Genomic DNA, 16,013 nt, shown 5'->3' on the forward strand with positions numbered 1-16,013 from the left:
TCCCTCACTAGCCTCCTCAGAGCCCTCGCTTCCATCACTACTTGGGGAGGAGCTACTTCTGATGCAAGGGGCAGGTTCTCTGTACTTTCCCCCCCTTACAGAATGGAACAGCAAACTAATTTTCAGCTTTTTGCAGAGCATGCTATACAAGGAAATGATTGGTTAAAATAAATAAATAAATAAATAAATAAATAAATAAATAAATCTAAATAGCACAACCATATGCCAGTGGAAAGTCTGGTACTTCACTGTGGCTGGGATGTATCTGTGAAAATGTGTTTGGAGTAGCCAAAGCAACCCACATCTCTCCAGAGTTTTGATAACACTTTTGAGTGGCCTGCTGGTTAATTCAATGGCTTGTGGTAAAAAGCTAGCACAAATGTTACCACAAAAACTAGCACAAATAAAGTGAAATAACTTTATTGATTGACAACGAAGGAGGGTAATTGGGGAAAGGTACACGCTCTGATAAAATGCTTCAGAGAATAGAAAAACAGAAGGGCCATTTAAGACTGACCCCCCTTGAAAAAGGCTTTTGCAGCAGGTTCCCATGAGGGGGTGAGACAGATCTGAATGATTCTACTTGTCATGATAAGTATGGCAAATCCACACCATGATCAGCTCCCTCCCATCTCCACTGTGGAAGGAAGTGTGGATCCAGAATTGGCCTCCACAGTCACTTACGGACTCATTGTTAAAACCGTGTTTATGGAAGACAATCTTACTCGGCTACGAGTGATCGCCAAAGAAGAAGCAAAACCAGCAATTAAAGCCACTTCCTGATACTTTGAACAAACTGGCAACAGACAATAGCTTTCAAGACAGATGAAAAGCATTATTGCCCTAGGTGTACACACTAATTTTGTTTGTCCAGCTGCCATTTCTGGTGAAACAGGATTTTGGAATTTGTTTACTAATATTAGGATGAATGTTTCCATCAAAGATCATGATGCTGCTCTTACACGGCCTTCAGCAACCTGAAAATACTATTGTTAGTTGCCCATCACCATGTCTCTATAGGGAACCATTTCACTACTATTAAGAAGCCAAAAAAGACATTATTGGGTCAGTTCAGTGTTGCAACAACATACCTTGGTTTGCTATTTCAAGGATCAGTCTGTGTGAGCCTCCTTCACACCTGTACTTCTATATTTTGCCTTTGAACAAAGCACAGTTCTTTGTTACACCCAAATACAGGGGACTGTGGTTTGCCCTAACTGCAGTTCAGATCAATCTGTGGTTTCAGAACTAAGCACAGTTCCATGGGCGTACCCAGGATCAAAACTAGGGGGGGGCAAGGGGAGGGGCCAAGGCACGGAAGGGGAGGGGCCACAAAGTGGGCGGGAACGACGAACTCGCGCTCCGCCGGGCTGTGCCCCTCCCTAGAAGCAGGGCTGGTGGGCGGAGGCGGAGCCCAGCCCAGCGGAGCGCGAGTTCAGCGTTCCCGCCTGCCGCGCCGCGCTCTCTGGTTCCCTGCCACGCTTGGCCTTGCCAGAGGGCGCGACGGGGAGCTGGAGGGAGGGCGCAGCGCGGCGGGTGGGAACGGCGAACTCGCGCTCCGCCGGGCTGTGCCCCTCCCTAGAAGCAGGGCTGGTGGGCGGAGGCAGAGCCCAGCCCAGCGGAGCGCGAGTTCGGCGTTCCCGCCCACCGCGCCACGCTCCCTGGTTCCCCGCCGCGCTTGGCCTTGCCTGAGGGCGCGCCGGGGAGCTGGAGGGAGGGTGCGGCGCGGCGCAGCGGGAATGGCGAACTCGCGCTCCGCCGGGCTGTGCTCCGCCTCTGCCCACCAGCCCTGCTTCTAGAGTAGGGCAGCTGCCCTAACTTGCCCCGTGGTGGGTACGCCCTTGCACAGTTCTCTTAGGTCTGAGCTGGCCCATGGTTTTAACTGACCACTTTAGATTAAAAGCACGATAGAAGCAACAAATTAGAGTAAGCAGTAGCTGCATTCATAAAATTAGTTAATTTCTTTAGTAAGCGAGCACACCATTTGCCACATTTGTATGTTTGCCCTTCCTCTGAGGAATTCAGGACAGCATATATGGGGATATCCTATTTTATACACGCAATAGTTCAGTGAAGTAAAAGACAGCAAACAGCTTGCCCAAGAGGCTACCAATGAACTTTATTTTTTAATTTCTGTACCGCTTCATATATTTAAAATATCTCTAAGCGGTGCCCCCCCCCCAAAAAAAACCCTGAAGCAACAACAGACAACTTAAACAATATGTATTACAAAAATACAGAGTTACATATTAAAATGTTACATTTTTTGGCATGAGAGGGAAAACTTTCTGGTCCAAGTCCAACACCGTATTGTCTACTAGACACTGACTATCATCCCTCAGTTCGCTCAATACAATGAATAAGCTTGGAAAAACATCCATCCATGTATTATTGAATAGAATCGTAGAGTTGGAAGGGACCCTGAGGATCAAACCCCCTGCAATGATGGACTGTGCAGCTGTCACATAATGTAAAGGGATTGAACTTGCAACCTTGGCATTATCAGTGCCAAGCTCTAGTCAACTGAGCTCCCTAGGCTAGTCTGAAGTAAATACGGAGCTCAGTACAGGGGTGTGTGTGTGTGTGACTCTATTAATTCTCCTGGATCTTTTACCCCCATTGACCCATGATCTCTCTCTGCATAGGCTGTCAAGTTGGATGTTTAAAGGCACTGATTTGCAATGGCGTTGCTCCTATTTGGATAGTAAATCCCCCAAACTGGTGCTGGGTGAACTTGTTCTTGGCCCTTGATAGTTTTGCTTTGACACCAACATGAAACCGCTTGGAGACACCATCCATATAGTGTACTGTATTTGACATTCATTTTGCCAGAGGCAGGTAAGGCTGTAGGTGCCCCAATGGACTGGATGAAGGCGAATGAACTGAGACACAATCCAAGCAGCACGTAGTTCTGGATGCGGGTGCATTCCCCCTAAAGGATCTGGTCTGGGTCTGCCTCTTGATCCAGCGCCATCATTAGTGGTTCAAGTGCCCTCTGTGGCTCAAAGCACATTTCACCAGCATCTGCTGATGCACCAGCTGAGACTGTACTTGGGTGGAGGTAAGCTTGGCCACCGTTATTCTTATGCATCTTTCGTAGCCTCTTGCTTAAACCGCTGCAATGCACTGTATGCGGAGTTCCCTTTAAAATGGTCTGGAAACTGTACCTGGTCCAGAACAGGGTGGCGAGACTATTAACTAGAACTGGGCATTTTGCTCATATTAAAAGGTAAAGGTGAAGGGACCCCTGACCATTAGGTCCAGTCATGACCGACTCTGGGGTTGCGCGCTCATCTCGCATTATTGGCCGAGGGAGCCGGCATATAGCTTCCAGGTCATGTGGCCAGCATGACTAAGCCGCTTCTGGCAAACCAGAGCAGCACATGGAAACGCCGTTTACCTTCCCGCTGTAGCAGTTCCTATTTATCTACTTGCATTTTGACGTGCTTTCAAACTGCTAGGTTGGCAGGAGCTGGGACCAAGCAACGGGAGCTCACCCCGTCACAGGGATTCGAACCGCCGACCTTCTGATAAGCAAGCCCTAGGCTCAGTGGTTTAACCCGCAGCGCCACCTGGGTCCCTCCCTTTGCTCACATTATGCCACTGCTTTACCAGCTGGGTCCCTCCCTTTGCTCACATTATGCCACTGCTTTACCAGCTGCTCCCAGTCAGTTTCTAACTTAAGGTTCTGGTTTAAAACAATAAAGTCCCGAATTCCTTGGAACCAACTGCCTTCTCCCATACTTACCTTCTTGAGCCTTACAATCCTCATCAAGGGCCCTGATCCTAGTGCTGCTGCCAGATGAGGCTGTTGGCTTTTAGAGAGAGGTCCTTCACAGTGGTGGCACCCTGGTTGTGGGAGGAGACCGCCTGGGACAATTCTTGCGGTCTTTTTGGCACCAGAGGAAGGCCTTTTTATTTGCTCAGAATGTCTCAATTTATTTTATTTTTTATATACGGCCTGCCATCTGAGGATCACAGGGCAGTTTACAATATAAAAACACAAAAATACATAGCACACAGTAACAAACAAAAGCAATATCCCTGCCCCCTCCAAGTTTAAAAGGCCATAGATGGTTTAATTAGCCAAAGAGTTAGGACACAATTCTTTACATTCACATAAGTGAATTTTCATATAGGTAGCGGGCAGATAGCAGCACTTGCATGGCTTGTTTTTTTTACATTGTATTGTTAAGATTGTATCTTGTCCTTTTCATCTTTGTGAGCTTTCTAGAGAACATGAGTTACTGGGCGGCCAGACAAATGAAGCTAATATTAAACAATAAAATAAAAACAGAACAGACAGCCAAGCCAATTCATTTCCCAAATGTGTCCTTCAGTTGCCTGAAGAATTCATCTAGATTCTGGTTCAAGTGTGCATCTTCACAGGGCCCAATTCATATCCCTTTCAGACCTAACTCAAACCTGAGATGTTCTGGGGCCTGCTTTGAAATAATTATATGTGGCGGGAAGGGAGTTCCCCAAATCATTCCTAGCTTTATCCCAACTACAAGTCCGCTCAGAATTATTGCACCGTAGTAGTAGCTGCTGTAGTTCCGCTCTGTGTAATATATATGGATGCTTCCAGACGGTCACTATTTCGGGGTGGGGTTCAGTCACATGCCAGCAAATTCAGGATGTGCGATGAAAGTGGACTTGGCATTCCTGAACAACAAACCTTCTCCCCCATACCCACCCAAACTGGACTTTTTGCAGTTAGTTGAAATATATTTTTAAAAAATTAAAAATTGTCCAGTAGCACCTTACGAGGAGTGCCTGGTGTGCTCTGGTCCATGGGGTCACGAAGAGTCGGACACGACTAAACAACAACAAGCACCTTAGAGACCAACTAAGTTTGTTCTTGGTATAAGCTTTCGTGTATGTGCACACTTCATCAGATACACTCAGATACATCAGATACTGAGTGTATCTGATGAAGTGTGCATGCACACGAAAGCTTATGCCACGAACAAACTTAGTTGGTTTCTAAGGTGCTACTGGACATTTATTTTTTATTTTTGAATACATTTTGACTGCGTCAGACCAACACGGCTACCTACATGAATCTTTTTGCAGTTAGGAAAGTGATGAGAAAATGCACTGTAAAATGTGGGATAACACTTGCTTGAAAAACTTGCTTGAAAAACGACTCTGCCCCTGTGGAATCGGCAACACGGAAACAGTGGCTCACATCCTTCTGTCATGTCCTTTTTATAAAGACTTGCGGCTCGATCTCATTACACCACCTCTCATAGCTATTGAACAACACAAGTTGCCAGATTCATTGAGGGTGCAATGAGACTAAGGGCTATCTTTTAAACGATCATCATAGTCATAGGACTGATCCTTTTATCCATGTTGTTTTTAATTGTATATTACATGTATTCTGTTGCTATGGCTGTCAACTATGCAAATAAAGCTGATTGATTGATTGATTGATTGACTGACTTGCTTGATGCAAGTGTGCACAACCTCCCTGAAAACCAGGGAAATGGGATGGTTAGCTAACACGGACTAACCTCCCCACAAACTTTGTGGGAACAAATCAGGATGAATGAGAAATAAACTGGTCATCTGGAACCGGCCATATATGTTGGCGTTTCCTCTCACCTCAAGAGGCACCAGCAACATTCCTGACAAAGACAATGAAGCCATGTGCAGTCAGATCAGAAGGACTCCATTGGAAGATCGCATTTGCGACCTATGGCTCTATAACGGGCCTTTTTCTTCTGGCAAGCAACAACGAGAATAAGGATCAGGAGAGCTGCCAATAGAACAAGTCCAGTGATAAAAAGAGCTTTGAGCACCGAGCTGGCTTCTCCTGGGCCCAGAGTTTTCCCCAAGAATTCTATTCCTGCTCTGCCTTTACCTGCTGAAAGAGAAAGGCATTTGTGAGATATGTATTCCTTCCCTTGGGAGGGAAACATCAGCTAAATAATAATAATAAAAACCCACTGTGGGCTGATTCACACATTTTGCTTTTAGTTGTACATCTTCCCCTTTTAGTTGGGGAAGGACTGTAGCTCAGGGGTAGATCTTGCATGCAGAAGGTCCCACGTTCAAACCTCAGCAGGTAGGTCCTTCCTGAAACCCTGAAAAGCTGCTGTCAGTCTGGGCCCATCCACACTTTTGTTTGTCCTGTGATATCAAGTCATGGGTGCAAGAAGGTTTTTTTGGGGGCCCTTTGATTTCTCTGGGAAAACGCACTGTTTACCGCTTGGACCCACGACTTGAAATTACGCGACAAATAAAAGCGTGAATGGGCAACCTTAGTGTTTCTCAAACTTGGATCTCCAGCTGTTGTTGGACTACAATTCCCATCATCCCTAGCTACCAGAACAAGTGGCCAGGGATGATGGGAGTTGTAGTCCAAAAAAAACAGTTGGAGACCCAAGTTTGGGAAACCCTGGTGTAGACAGTACTGAGCTACATAGAGCAATGGTTGGACCTGGGGATGGCCCACACTTCCAATTGTCCTGTGCCTAGAGAGCATGGGTCTGAGCAGTTTTGCCTTTGACTCACTGCTTTAAATGAGGCTGCACTTTAAATTTTAATACTGTATTTTAATCTGTATTTTAATTAATTGTTTTTATGTTTTATTGTGGTTCTGTTGGTGTCAGCCGCCCTGAGCCCGGTTTTTGACTGGGGAGGGCGGGGTATAAATAAAAATTTATTATTATTATTATTATTTCCCACGGAAAACCCACTCTTTAGCGCTAAATCGGAACAAACGGCAATCCGTGAAAATCCCGCTTGCCTTATTCCTATTCAGCGCTCAACCACATGCTTTCCCGTGGGAAAGCAGTGGAGCAAACCGAAGTGTGGATGAGCTCTCAGTATAAGGCAGGGTCCTGTGCTCCCATCCTAAATGTATAATTGAATATGAAAAGCATGAAGAAGAAGTGGGGGCAAATGTGTGCTTCTAAACATGAGCCTCGTACACACACACTCATTATGGAACCCAGTCTGGCCTCTTGAATGCTCTTTTCGTGGCAAACCTGGAAAATGTGAAGCGGTCCAAAGTCATACCTTTTCCAGTCTTCTTCCCATTGACTGTAAATGTATCATATTTTGTGGTTGTGACTCCACGTCCCGCACCACCTGAGCAAAGGAAATAAAAGCAATGTTGGAGTCCTCAATTAACCACAGCTTCTTCCTCTATCCAACCAAGAGCCTGTGATTACTGATGGGAATTGGTAAGAGGATATATTAATTAGGTTTAACCCTCTAGAGACCCACGTGTGTGGGTTAACAACAATAAGAACAGCTGGTTGGCCACTGTGAGATCAAGGTGCTGGACTAGGTTTTTCTCATGTTCTCATGCTCTGTGACTACTTGGGTGCATAAACTACCCAAACCCATGTTACAAAGCAACCTTTACCAAACGTCGTTACCTGATTCAGCAATAGTGTAAGTTGTCTCCATCCCAGCATGGATGTGATCGTGAACGTGGCAGTGCAGAAGCCATGTCCCAGGATTGAACGCTACAAGTTCAACAGTCTGAAACGTCCCAGGGAAGAGGTCATATACATCTCCTCTGTGATTGTGATCCTTCTGTGTCAAAGACAGGAGAGCATTGAGTAAATTCAAAGCTTATCCCTAGGTGGTAAAAGTGGCTCACCCTCTGCTTTTATGAGCTTTTGGGATTTCCTGCTGTAGAAATTCCAAATTACTATAAACATTCCAGTCTGAAAGGTGACTGTGCTGATCAGATGATCAGAGGGCATTCTTACGCAGCTCTTTGGGCAGTTCTGGCCCAAATGGGATATTCTTGCCTCCCAGTCACCATGCAGAAACAGCCATATGGGGACCCTCTGTGATTATTGCAAACAGGGTTTTTTGGGTACATAACTATGAAATCTCTTATTTCAGTGGGGGAAGAGAACCACATGCTTAACACTATGTCTCTCCCCACCTCCCCACCCTTTTAAACAAAGGACATTGAAGTGCTTAGCTTGGCAGAATTATCTGAAAAGATGAAAAAAATAAGAAGCTCCCCTTCCCCCTCATTTGAGGATGGGCAAATATGTCCATTTTTGTTTATCTTATTTTTTCCAATCTCAAAGTCAGTTTTCCACATCTCCACATCAGTCTGCAATTTATTTATTTTTAAAGTTCTCATAAAAATTCAGCTGCATCTTAGCATATTTTTGGCTGCAGTTTTGCCAGCAGCACAAAGTAAACGGTTAGAGAGATGAATTCTCATCTATGTGGAAAATATACATCCACAGCCATATATATAGGCACACACAACTTCTAATCCACCAAAGGGATTTACTTAATAGAAACACCCTCCACTTATGTATCACTCTTCAGGCATTAATGAGATAATCCAAGTGCACTGTGCTTATGGAAAAGTAGCTAATTGTAGCAGCATTACCAAAATGCTTTACATCTCTTTACTAATTTTGACCTACTAATTTCCTGCTGGTATAGGATGTATATGCACATGTGGTTTGTTTGCAATGACATCCCCCCTCTGAGAGCTAATGCTTTCTATTCGTCACAGTGCAAATGGTACTTTTGCTTATACCAACCTTGAACAGAAAGCTCTCTCCGTGGAAATGGACAGTATGAAGGTCAATTTCATTTCCCATTCCAATCAGGTACCAGTTGGTGTTTTCCCCTTCGTTCATCGTTAGCCCATGGAGATTGTCATAGATCTTTCCATTGATCGCTGAAGGGAGAGAGTTGCATAGTTTGCATGCAGAGGCATGCAGGTTTATCAGTGTGCTCCACTGCAGATTAAAATCAGGTATGTACCCTATTTTTACGTGTATAAGACAATGCTTTTTGCTAAAAAAAAAAAAAAGTAGGCAAAAATTGGGTGTTGTCTTATAGACGGATAGTGAATACAGAGGGGGGGATGTGCGATTAATGGCAGCAGCAAGCAGGAGATTGGCAGTGGCGATTGGGCGGGTGATTGGTGGCTGCAGCAAGGCCTGCTGGTGATTGGCTGTGGCTGTGGCAATTGGGCAGCCGATTGGCAGCTGTGGCAAGGCGGACAGGTGATTGGCGGCTGCGGCAAGTCGGTGGGTGGGCTGTTGGTGGTGGCGAGTGGGCAGACAATTGGCTGCGGCGAGGTATGTGATCGGCAGTGGCTGTGGCAAGCGATCGGCAGTGGCGGGCAGGCGGGTGAGCCATTGGCGGAAGTGACCTTCCCCCCCCAAAAAAGCTAAACAAGTTAATTTCTTAATTTTGGGTTTAAAAATATGGGGGTGTCTTATACATGGGGGTGTCTTATCATAGCTGCCAAGTTATCCCTTTTTTAAAGGGATTTTCCCTTATGCTCAATAGGCTTCCTCGCGAGAAAAGGGAAAACTTGGCAGCTATGTGTCTTATACATGGAAAAAACAGTACATTATTCAAAACTTCTGCTCTTACTAGAATGATTGGCTTGGTTCCAGAGAATCCCTCGCCTTTGTGGATTTCCTCTGGTCTCCTTCCTCCTACTTGCAACTCTCTGAACCACATGCTTTTGTTGAAGAAGTATTTCTTTAGATTAAAGCTTTTTATTTCCAAGCTTTTTTTTGTATTAAGGTTTTCATTTCTAAGCCCTGCAAGTAAGATCCCCCCCCTCTTATTTACGGTACCTATTCACCATCCGGTCCTTGTCTGAATGTTTTTCCAACTTGAAAAGCTTGTCACACTCAGAAAGCAAGTACCTCAGGAGGTGCCCTCTTCTTGACACAATACTTTCTTAAATGCAGGGAGCATTTGTGCTGCCTATCCTCCAGCCCCGTCAGTCCTAACAGAGCTGTAACACAGAAGCACTTTGAATGTCTGCATTTATTCCCGCTTAGTGAATGTTGCATTGTGTGACTGCTCAATAGCAAACCTGAATGTTTCACGCAGTAACATCCTATTCTCAACAACGTACCATGCATATTGTTCCCTTCCACAAAGTCATCGCTGTGGCTGAAGGCCTTCGGATCCTCTTGTAGATATTTCTCAATGTTTTCATTCAAATACCAAGACCTGTTTTCATCAAAGACTAGGAACAGAAGGGCAAATTCTCGGTCAATGTCTGTTCTTAAACCCTTTTCATTTAAGACTCCTTTTCTGCAAATTATAAGCGGCCCGATCAAGCCACTGTACATATCCTGGAATTAAAGAGAAATGGAAAACAGGGAATAACATTTCATATATTTATAGATGCATGCAATTATTTTGTTTAAAAACCAACTTTTTAAATGAAAGGCCCCTAAAGCAACTGTGATAACAAAGAGCCATGCCAGAATAACAACTATAATAATGTGGCAAAGTGTTAGAACAGCGGCCCATGGGGAGATTAGGGTAAGATCAGGATCCAGGCTGAATCCTGTCCCCCATCCCTGATTTACATTTGGCTTTGTACAGATGGAGCTCGATAAATTTTAGGCAAATAATCCCCCCCCCAAGGGTTCTCCCATAAAAGACACACAGGGCAGGGGGACACCTTCGCTACATTTACCTTTACAAAATGCACCGTTGAGTAGTAAACCCAAGTGATACAGTTGGGATCAGAGACTCCAGGTCCTGACCTTTCTGGGACGTTCCATCGGTAAGTGTTTATTTCTCCTGTCCACATACATGTATGTTTATAAAAAGGAATAAAGAACAGTTTGTCAAAATCCATAAATCTGAAAAAGCAGTAGCTTGCTTAGGGTTCTCAAGCTGGTATGGTACAAAACTCAAAAGGTGTCAACACCACCCCCAACCAAAATTAAGGATTTCCAGTCCTTATTATTTTATTTTTAAATTTGAAATACTTATTTCCCACCTTTCTGCTACATATAGGGGACTCTTAAGGCAGCTTACAACGAACAGTACAGACTCAGAATAAAATTAAACACACTAAAGCACCATAGGAGCAATGTGATGATGTTGTACGATGCAAGCAATCCCCGGCCAAAATCTGTTGATTGTACAAATTATAAAAAGGTAAAGGCAAAGGGACCCCTGACCATTAGGTCCAGTCGTGACCGACCCTGGGGTTGCAGTGCTCAGCTCGCTTTATTGGCCAAGGGAGCCGGTGTACAGCTTCTGGGTCATGTGGCCAGCATGACTAAGCTGCTTCTGGCAAACCACAGCAGCGCATGGAAACGCTGTTTTACCTTCCTGCCAGAGCGGTACCCATTTATCTACTTGCACTTTGACGTGCTTTCAAACTGCTACCGTAGGTTGGCAGGAGCTGGGACCGAGCAACGGGAGCTCACCCCGTCGCGGGGATTCGGACCACCGACCTTCTGATTGGCAAGCCCTAGGCTCTGTGGCTTAACCCACAGCGCCACCTGCATCCCTGTACTACTTATACAACCACCTTACTTGATATTTTTTAAAAATGTGGTCACACCTATAGGTTAGCCAACATCAAGACATCTCTGTATTTCCCTACTGCGATGAATTCTAGTTTAGTGTGCATTGAAATACCAAACAGAACACATTGTTAACAGAACCTAAAGAAAGCTGCAGGGTAATTCACCTGGCATCGTGGTGCGTGCTTTATTCCCAGCCGCTGTTTCTTCCACGCCATGTGCCGATACTGAATATGGCCGACTAGCTTTGTTCTTAAACACAATTAGTATTGAGTCGCCAACTTCTGCATGGATCAAGGGCCCTAAGGTTGTTTTTTTTTTGAAAAAGCCAAAAAGTAATGGAGAGGCATGCAAAGTTAAAATATAAGAAATGAAAACACAAAACGCACACACAAAAATGCTGAGCATCATAATCTTCCATATCAGGGTTTCCCAAACTTGGGCCTGCAGTTGTTTTTGGACTGGCCCTGCTAGCTGGGGATAATGGGAGTTGTAGTCCAAGCACAGCTGGAGACCCAAGTTGGGAAATCCTGTTCCGTGTTATTGTTGGAAGTTCAACACTCAGTGGAAATCTACTTGGTTTTTCTCTCTAGCTTTTGATGACTACGGTTAGCCTATTTTTGAATCTGTCTTGCTTTATAGCACTGATTTTGCGGTTTTATTATTAACTAGCTGGCCAGGCCATGCGTTGCTGTGGCTCATCCCTGTGATTCTCCCCCACCCTGTTCCAATCCATGACCTATCCCATCCCCTCCTGCTCCCAACCCACACCCAGGTGAGTCCCCACCTCCATTCAGCCTAGTCTGTAAAGGCGAGCCTCCATTTGGCCTAGTAGCTGCAGTACCAGTGTAGCCTCCAATAGAGGGCCAAGGTTTTCTAGCTGTAGTACCAGTATAGCCGCCACTAGAGAGCGCTGTGTTGCAACCTCTTCTGCCTTCTATTTCCCAGCTTCCCTGGCTCTCTGAGTTCAGGGTTCCAAACCAGTGGGTTTTACCTGCTCCAGGTGTAAGATGCGGGCAATCTAAGCACATGGAAACACTCGGATATCCCCATGTGACGCTGTGGCCAAATTTGAACGTGATCGGGCAAGCGGTTTCAGAGAACGTCGCGGCCTAACAAACATGGATCTTCTACATTTTTTTATATATAGATGTTATCAGCACTGATATTGTTGCGGATTCTTATTTTACTCTTTTCTTATTTTCATTCTGCTATTTGTAATTATATGGTTTGTTTATGTTTTATGTAAATACTTTGAGGTCGCTTGTGATGAAAAGCAGTTTATAAGAACATTAAAGCATCTTCTCTTTTATATGTCTGTTGTCTTTGTCACTGGAAGGACAGATCGTGAAGCTGAGGCTCCAATACTTTGGCCACCTCATGAGAAGAGAAGAATCCTTGGAAAAGACCCTGATGTTGGGAAAGATGGAGGGCACTAGGAGAAGGGGACGACAGAGGACGAGATGGTTGGACAGTGTTCTCGAAGCTACGAACATGAGTTTGACCAAACTGCAGGAGGCAGTGCAAGACAGGAGTGCCTGGCGTGCTATGGTCCATGGGGTCATGAAGAGTCGGACACGACTAAACAACTAAACAACAACAAAGCATCTTCTCATTCTAACGCTAGACAAGATTGGAATAGGATATTAACCAGGCCTGTTACTTGATTGGAAAGAGAAAAAAATTAATTGAGTAGCAATGCAACCGTAGGCATGCCAACTTGGAAGTAAATCCCACTGTGTTCAGTGCCATTTAGTTTAGAAGAATGTGCTAGGAGGTTGTTCATATTTTCTCTCAAAATGTCCTAGTAGCTAAAGCAGGCAGCCCCAAACTGCGGCCCTCCAGATGTTTTGGCCTACAATTCCTATGATCCCTAGATAACAGGATGGTCAGGCATGATGGGAATTGTAGTCCAAAACATCTGGAGGGCCAAGGTTTGGGGATGCCTGCATTAAAGGAACCTGTGACCCTCCAGATGCTGTTGAACTTCCAGCTCCCCCTAGTCCCAGCCAGTATGGCCAAATGATAGCAGGTGACGTGTAGTCCAGCAACGGGGGTGGCCTGTCCCATTTTGCCACCTCAGGTACAACAGGAAGGTGTCACCGTCATCCCCCCACTGCCACTACAGGCTTGTTTACTGGAGTTGTGTGGCAGCAGCAGCTTCTGGTGAAAACTTGCATGAATTCCACAAGGTCTCACAAGATCTCCCCGGAACCCACCACTGCTGCTTCTCCTTTGGCAACGGCAGGGGCGGGTGCAGTACCCATGGGGGCGCCGCCCCATGGGCTTCTGCCGCCTGAGGCAGCTGCCTCAGTCTGCCTCATGGTTGGACCGGCCTTGTAATCAACACCAGAAGGACCACAAGTTTCCCATCCCTGCTTTAAACGAAGGCTGCACAAAGCATCTTATTTACTCTGCATGTGTTGCTGAAGTGAAGTTACTCAACTTATTACTATTGAAACATTTTAAAATAAATAATTCAACTTAAAAAAGAAGAAGCCTGGACACACATTTCTTCCAACCTTAACTCGGACCAATAATTGGGACAGTTCAGGGAAACTCTAATGATGTAGCTCCATCTCCTGGTGAGAAGCTTGATTAGCCTCGCTTCGACTGTGGTTAAATAAAACTCTTGCAGAGTGGATGCATTCAGATGGCAGCTTTGAAAGGAGGTAGCTTTCATCCCATGCTGCGCCCTTGCCTTTTCCTCACAAGCTGAACCAAATACCAATACCGAACCAAATACCAAAGCAAGGTGCTTTCAAGAGTCTCAAATGAATTATGTAGTTACATGAATTAGATGACCCTCAGGGGCCCCAAATTTCTCACCTAGAATTTGTAGGTGTCGCTCCTTTGCGCCCCTCCTTTTGTGCTCCATGAAATCTCCACTTTTGTATTCTCTATAAACCGCCTTCTTGTACTTTGAACCAATGAGGCCTTCACCTTGGCTCACAAAGACATGTCCGTAACTTGGAAACATTTTACAAAGCGAGAAAACAGTTTAAAAGCCCCCCAAAATATTTACCCATTCTTAAGTAGAATAATAAAAGTGAGACAATGATAGAAAGATGGCGACAGTTGAAGAGGCAAACTGGGTTCTGACAGTTAAATTCATTGGCCTTGTTTACCCCAGGATGTGAGAGGGCCGAAACGGAAACAGCTGAAGCAATGCACAGTAATAATCCTTTGCACATTTACCTCAGTTGCAAGTCCCACTGTGTTCAATAGGGTTTACTTCAAGAGAAAGGTATCTTGGGTTGCAACTCTGTGCAAAACCTATCTGGAATTAAGCTCCATTGAATAGCAGAGCATACTTCTAAGTAAATATGCATAAGCTCAGGCTGCAAGTGCCTAATTTCTAAAGACAGAAGGCCAAAATCTGCTAGGAAGCCATGACCTATGACCGGAGAAACAAAGGATGATGCTGCGGATTTTTGTTCGCTTGGGTTGTCTTTCTTCCACATTTTAATCCACCTCCACCTTTCAACAGCAGTTTGTTATTGTCTCTCTTTTTTTAGAAAAATAAATCCTTATGAATGCTTGTAAGCATTTTTGTGTGAGTTTCCCTTAATAAATACCTTTTTTTATATGCAGTTTTGACTAATATACACATCTCTGTAAGCAATTTACCCCGGCAACACCTTTCTGCATGCTATCTTCACCAACATATGCATTTTTCTGTGCTTACCCCTAACATAATGCATTTATATACAGTGTTGCCTCGCTTAACGAACGCCCTGTAAGACGAAATTTTCGCTTAAAGAAAGGATTTTTCTAGCGGAGGTTGCCTCGCTAGACAAATTCATTTTATGAAAAATTCGTCTAACGAATCGCGGTTTCCCATAGGAATGCATTGAAATTCAATTAATGCGTTCCTATGGGCAATAAAATAAAATTCAAAAAATTTCAATGCATTCCTATGGGATTCGCTAGACGAATTTTTCGTTATAAGAATAGACCCGTGGAACGAATTAAATTCGTCTAGCGAGGCACCACTGTATATATTTTAAAACACATTGTTGAGATGGAGAACTGTATCACAAAATTCAGAGGACTGTGAATCCCAAAGGACAGCTGGGCTTTGGTTCACAAATTAGACCCAGAAGTGCGAATTTGGTAGTTTATCCTATCAAAATCGAATCTCCTGTACCTTTCCTCTTTGCTTGTTGCCTCCGCCCTCTGCTCTGCTCTGTTCTTATCGGGGGCATAGTCCCACTCCATTTCCTCGGCAGCAATATAATATGTTCTCATGGTTCCATAGTGCCTCCCATCGTGAGGCGTTTTGCCACAGGGCTTAACTTCATAAAGCTCCTTCATCCCTCCTGTAAAGTGATCGAACGTCCTGCAAACCAGCTGGAAAGTCCCTGAAAGGAAATTGTGACATTTATCACCATGCTAGCTGCTCGAGAGATGATTGTTGGTGTTATTGCGCTTCAAATCACCGTACCAAAAGCAGAAATACAGCACCCCTCTGCCTGCTGGCTACAATCTAAACCGAAGAGACAATATATATTAGTGTGGGGGATGAAATAAAAGGGAAGGCTGTTCAGCTGGGGGGGGTGGGAAGTCAAGGTGAATGGATGCGTCTTAAGGAAGCGCTTGGATGTAATAACAGAGGGAGAGCGTCAGTTGTCAGGAGGCATGCGACTGTAGAAAGCTAGAAAAGTAAAAGGGTGTAGGTGGGGAACAGAGAAGGCGAGCAAAGATTTGACAAGA

At 44.8% G+C, this 16,013-nt stretch overlaps 1 protein-coding gene across 2 annotated transcripts in view; it reads right to left on the bottom strand.

The window, feature by feature from the left end:
* Window positions 1-4,739: 4,739 nt before the first annotated feature.
* HEPHL1 (hephaestin like 1) overlaps window positions 4,740-16,013 on the bottom strand; it is a 31,944-nt gene continuing 20,670 nt past the window's right edge. The window contains exons 12-20 of one of the 2 annotated variants that reach the window (XM_035116233.3): window positions 15,448-15,661; window positions 14,127-14,266; window positions 11,465-11,599; window positions 10,454-10,560; window positions 9,881-10,103; window positions 8,538-8,677; window positions 7,395-7,554; window positions 7,030-7,101; window positions 4,740-5,869 (exon numbers count right to left, since the gene is read on the bottom strand). In XM_035116233.3, the coding sequence (XP_034972124.2) occupies window positions 5,667-5,869; window positions 7,030-7,101; window positions 7,395-7,554; window positions 8,538-8,677; window positions 9,881-10,103; window positions 10,454-10,560; window positions 11,465-11,599; window positions 14,127-14,266; window positions 15,448-15,661 (1,394 nt within the window). In that variant the 3' untranslated portion in view covers window positions 4,740-5,666. Of the gene's footprint in view, window positions 5,873-7,029; window positions 7,102-7,394; window positions 7,555-8,537; window positions 8,678-9,880; window positions 10,104-10,453; window positions 10,561-11,464; window positions 11,600-14,126; window positions 14,267-15,447; window positions 15,662-16,013 lie in introns of both variants that reach the window. The other variant, XM_035116232.3, reaches the window with a different exon arrangement.

This window comes from Zootoca vivipara, chromosome 4 (genome assembly GCF_965207765.1).
Source record: "Zootoca vivipara chromosome 4, rZooViv2.hap1.1, whole genome shotgun sequence".
Taxonomy (NCBI): domain Eukaryota; kingdom Metazoa; phylum Chordata; class Lepidosauria; order Squamata; family Lacertidae; genus Zootoca; species Zootoca vivipara.